General features: G+C 39.4%; 1 protein-coding gene across 1 annotated transcript in view; it reads left to right on the top strand.

Annotated features, from left to right (window-relative positions):
* Positions 1-3,716, top strand: part of FAM200A (family with sequence similarity 200 member A) — a 6,159-nt gene extending 2,443 nt beyond the window's left edge. The window contains 2 exon segments of the mRNA XM_077758683.1: positions 1,604-2,734; positions 2,736-3,716. Of these exon segments, the coding sequence (XP_077614809.1) occupies positions 1,679-2,734; positions 2,736-3,404 (1,725 nt within the window). The 5' untranslated portion in view covers positions 1,604-1,678 and the 3' untranslated portion in view covers positions 3,405-3,716.
* The last annotated feature ends 501 nt before the right edge of the window (positions 3,717-4,217 follow it).

A 4,217-nucleotide genomic window follows, 5' to 3' on the forward strand; every position in this document is an offset into this window, starting at 1 on the left:
TTTTTAAAAAGTTTGTCAAGTTGGTTTCCATATAATCCCCAGTGCTCATCCTCACAAGTGCCCTCCTCTATGCCCATCACCCCCCTACCCTTCCCCCCCACCCCCATCAGCCCTCAGTTTGTTCTCAGCATTCGAGAGTCTTCCATGGTTTGCCTCCCTCGCTCTCCCCCACTAGTTTTCCCCTTCTCCTCCCCCATGGTCCTCCATTAAGTTCCTCCTAATCCTCCTATACATGCAAACATATGGTATCTGTCCTTTTCTGCCTGACTTATTTTGCTCAGCATAACACCATTAAGTTCCATCCACGTTGCTACACATGGCCAGATGCATATACCATCTATCTATGCATATACCAAACTCTATCTTTGAGTTTCATTTCTTGGAGTCCCTTCATTTTGACTCCTAATGCCACCATGAGGGAATATGTCTAGGAACATGTGATTTCCCCCTTCCCTGCCTTTAAAACTTTGACCGAGATGGCAAAGACCAAGATACCTTTTCCTTCATCTTTTAATACCAGAGACAGGTGGAATTTTCAGATCTATCACTAAAAATGGAGAGAAATGAGCAAAGAAAGTTTAATAGTTGGAAGGTGAAGATAAGAGCAGTAACACAAGTGGTAACAATGTAAGTGCTGGGAGATGGGGAGCAAAACCCAGAGCTATCAGTAAAGGCTAAATGAGTTTCAGTACTTTTAAAATATAAATACACGTTTTAATTTTTTTTCTCTGTGCCCAGTGGGTAATCCTGTCCACCATACCTGGATGGTCACTTTAAGAGTGACCAGATTGCTTAAAAATTTTTTTTTTAATGATTATTTATTTTTGAGAGAGAGAAACAACACAAATGGGGGAAGGGCAGATAGACTCCAGGCTCTGAGCTGTCAGCACAGAGCCCGACATGGGGCTCGAACCCACGAACCATGAGATCATGACCTGAGTCAAAGTGGGACACTTAACCGACTGAGCCACCCACACCTCCCCAGATTGCTTTTTTATAGTGACTAGGTGCAGTGTTGCAGCACAGTTAGGACCCTGGGCTTTGGACTTGGGTTTGAGTAGTGAATCTACTACACTATGTTGTTAGACACATTAATCTTTCTCAGCTTCTTAAAATAGGTGTACTGGATGGGGCGCCTGGGTGGCTTAGTCGGTTAAGCGTCCGACTTTCGCTTAGGTCATGATCTCGTGGTTCGTGGGTTGGAGCCCCGCGTCGGGCTCTGTGCTGACTGCCAGCTCAGAGCCTGGAGCCTGTTTCAGTCTGTGACTCCCTCTCTCTCTGACCCTCCCCTGCTCGCGCTGTCTCTCTCTCTCTCTCCTAGAAATAAATGAAAACCTTAAAAAAAATTAAAAAAAAAAAAAGGTGTACTGGTGTATTTCATAAGGTTCCCGTGGGTATTAAATGAGCTGTATACATAAAATAATGTGATGTACTGAATCTGCTTGCACACAGCTAACATGAATGGCAGTTACCCAGCATTTACTGTGGCATGCCATTGGATTTAGTGAACTGTCTTCATGCATACTTGGCATGAGGTGTTAGCAGCACAGGAATACAATGTTATTTTTTCATATTACTATTTTAACTTTTTTCTGCTCTGCAGAATAGCAAAACCTGGCCTCATAAAACATCTAGGAACTTAATTGGATCAAGGGAGCCAGTTCTTCGAACCTGAACAATGACTGCTGAATCAACGGATGGTGCAGATTTGTCTCCACAGGCCACCCAGGAGATGGAAGGCATAGTAATAGTGAAAGTGGAGGAGGAAGATGAAGATGAGGAAGACCATTTTCAAAGGGAAAGAAATAGCACAGAATTATCTCCACAGCTTATTAGTCGGTCCACAACCATGAATGAAAGAGCCTTATTATCATCATATTTGGTTGCCTATCGAGTGGCAAAAGAGAAAATGGCTCACACAGCTGCTGAAAAAATTATTCTCCCAGCATGTGTGGATATGGTACATACAATTTTTGATGATAAATCAGCTGATAAATTAAGAACTATACCTCTTAGTGATAATACAATATCTCGTCGAATCTGTACGATTGCAAAACATTTAGAGGTGATGCTTATTACACGGCTGCAGTCTGGTATAGATTTTGCAATCCAACTTGACGAGAGCATGGATATTGCAAATTGCCCAACACTCTTGATTTATGTCAGATATGTGTGGCAAGATGACTTTATAGAGGATCTCTTGTGTTGTTTAAGTTTAAATTCACTTATAACGGCTTTAGATTTATTTACTGAATTAGAAAAGTGCATTGTTGGTCAATATAAATTGAACTGGAAAAACTGTAAAGGAATTTCAAGCGATGGAGCAGCCAACATGACTGGGAAGCATAGCAGGGTTATTGACAAGTTGTTACAAGTAACACATAACAATGCTCTTTGGAATCACTGTTTTATTCATCGAGAAGCTTTGGTATCCAAAGGAATTCCACCGAGTCTAATGGATGTATTGAAAAACACAGTGAAAATTGTTAATTTTATTAAAGGAAGCTCCTTAAACAGCCGGCTTCTCGAAATATTTTGTTCAGAGATTGGAGTTAACCATACTCCCTTACTATTTCATACAGAAGTTCGTTGGCTGTCTCAAGGAAAAGTATTGAGCAGAGTATATGAACTCAGGAATGAGATTTACATTTTTCTCACTGAAAAGCAATCTCGTTTGGCAAATATTCTTGAAGATGACCTATGGGTAACAAAACTGGCATATCTAAGTGATATTTTTTGGCATTCTTAATGAATTAAATTTGAAAGTACAGGGGAAGAACAATGATATATTTCAGTATCTTGAATGTATTCTAGGATTCCAAAAGACATTATTGTTGTGGCAAGCAAGACTTAAGAGCAATCGCCCTAGCTACTATATGTTCCCGACACTGTTGCAGCATACTGAAGAGAACGTTATTAATCAAGACTGCTTAAAAGAAATAAAATCGGAGATATTGATGCATCTCACTTCTTTGTCTCAAACCTTTCATCATTACTTTCCAGAAGAGAAATTTGAATCAATAAAGGAAAATATTTGGATGAAAGATCCCTTTGTTTTTCAAACCCCAGAATCAATCATTGAGTTAAACTTGGTGCCTGAAGAAGAGAATGAATTATTGCAGCTCAGTTCATCATTCACACTGAGGAATTATTATAAGACATTAAGTCTGTCAGCATTTTGGATTAAGATTAAAGATGAATTTCCACTGCTTAGTAGAAAGAGCATATTGCTATTACCATTCACAACTACCTATTTGTGTGAACTAGGATTTTCCATCTTGACACGATTAAAAACAAAGAAAAGAAACAGGCTCAATAGTGCACCTGACATGCGTGTAGCCCTATCCTCATGTGTTCCTGACTGGAACGAACTTATGAACAGGCAAGCACACCCATCGCATTAAGTGCGATGAAATGTGCTTAATGAAAAGTGCTGTGAAATGTTGTTTTTCTACTTTTTAAGGGTTTCTTTGGTAGACTATATTTATTAAGGAAATTATATTTGGAATTTACATTTCATTTTCCTGTGTAGTATTTCATGAAACTTGTTTCAGCTACATGGGTTATATAACTGTGTATCCAGAATAATAATGTGAAATATTTTTCTGGGGATTACTGTCAGTTTTGAAAACCAGCCCTTTTTGTATGTAGTCTTATACTCTGATCCATTCCCCTGTCCACCGCTGCTGCCTTGTTTCTTTCTTTCAGGCAGAGCCCCATTCAGGTTCAGTTTCTCACCATCTCTGTGCTTGTGTGCTCTTCCTATTTTGTTCTAATTCCAGGAAGTGAATCTTTGATGCTAATCATAGCTTAACACCATCCTCAAACCTTTTTTTTTTTTTTTTTTTAAAGCATGGGCACGTTTTACAATTCTAGCTAATGAGATACAATTCTAATGAGGTACATACGTAGGGCACTCTGTCAGGATATTTTGGTGAAAGTAGTCCTTGCTCTCAAACAGACACAAGAGAGAAGATAGTGATAGGGGCATAGTTTTTCAATCTCCCCAAATCCCTCCTTTAAAACTAGGACAGCAAAACTGAAACTCAAGGACATCATCTACAGCAAAACCATGTGACAGGGTACCACCAACAGTTACAAAACTAACAAGGTTTCAGGCCATTGTATAAAAGGAAGCAGAGGGAAGCAACAAGTGTCTGAGAGATTTGAAAACTGCAAAATAATCAACAGGTAGTCAGGCAGAATTTCAGTGAGTT

Source organism: Crocuta crocuta, unplaced genomic scaffold (assembly GCF_008692635.1).
Source record: "Crocuta crocuta isolate KB4526 unplaced genomic scaffold, BGI_CrCroc_1.0 scaffold273, whole genome shotgun sequence".
NCBI lineage: Eukaryota > Metazoa > Chordata > Mammalia > Carnivora > Hyaenidae > Crocuta > Crocuta crocuta.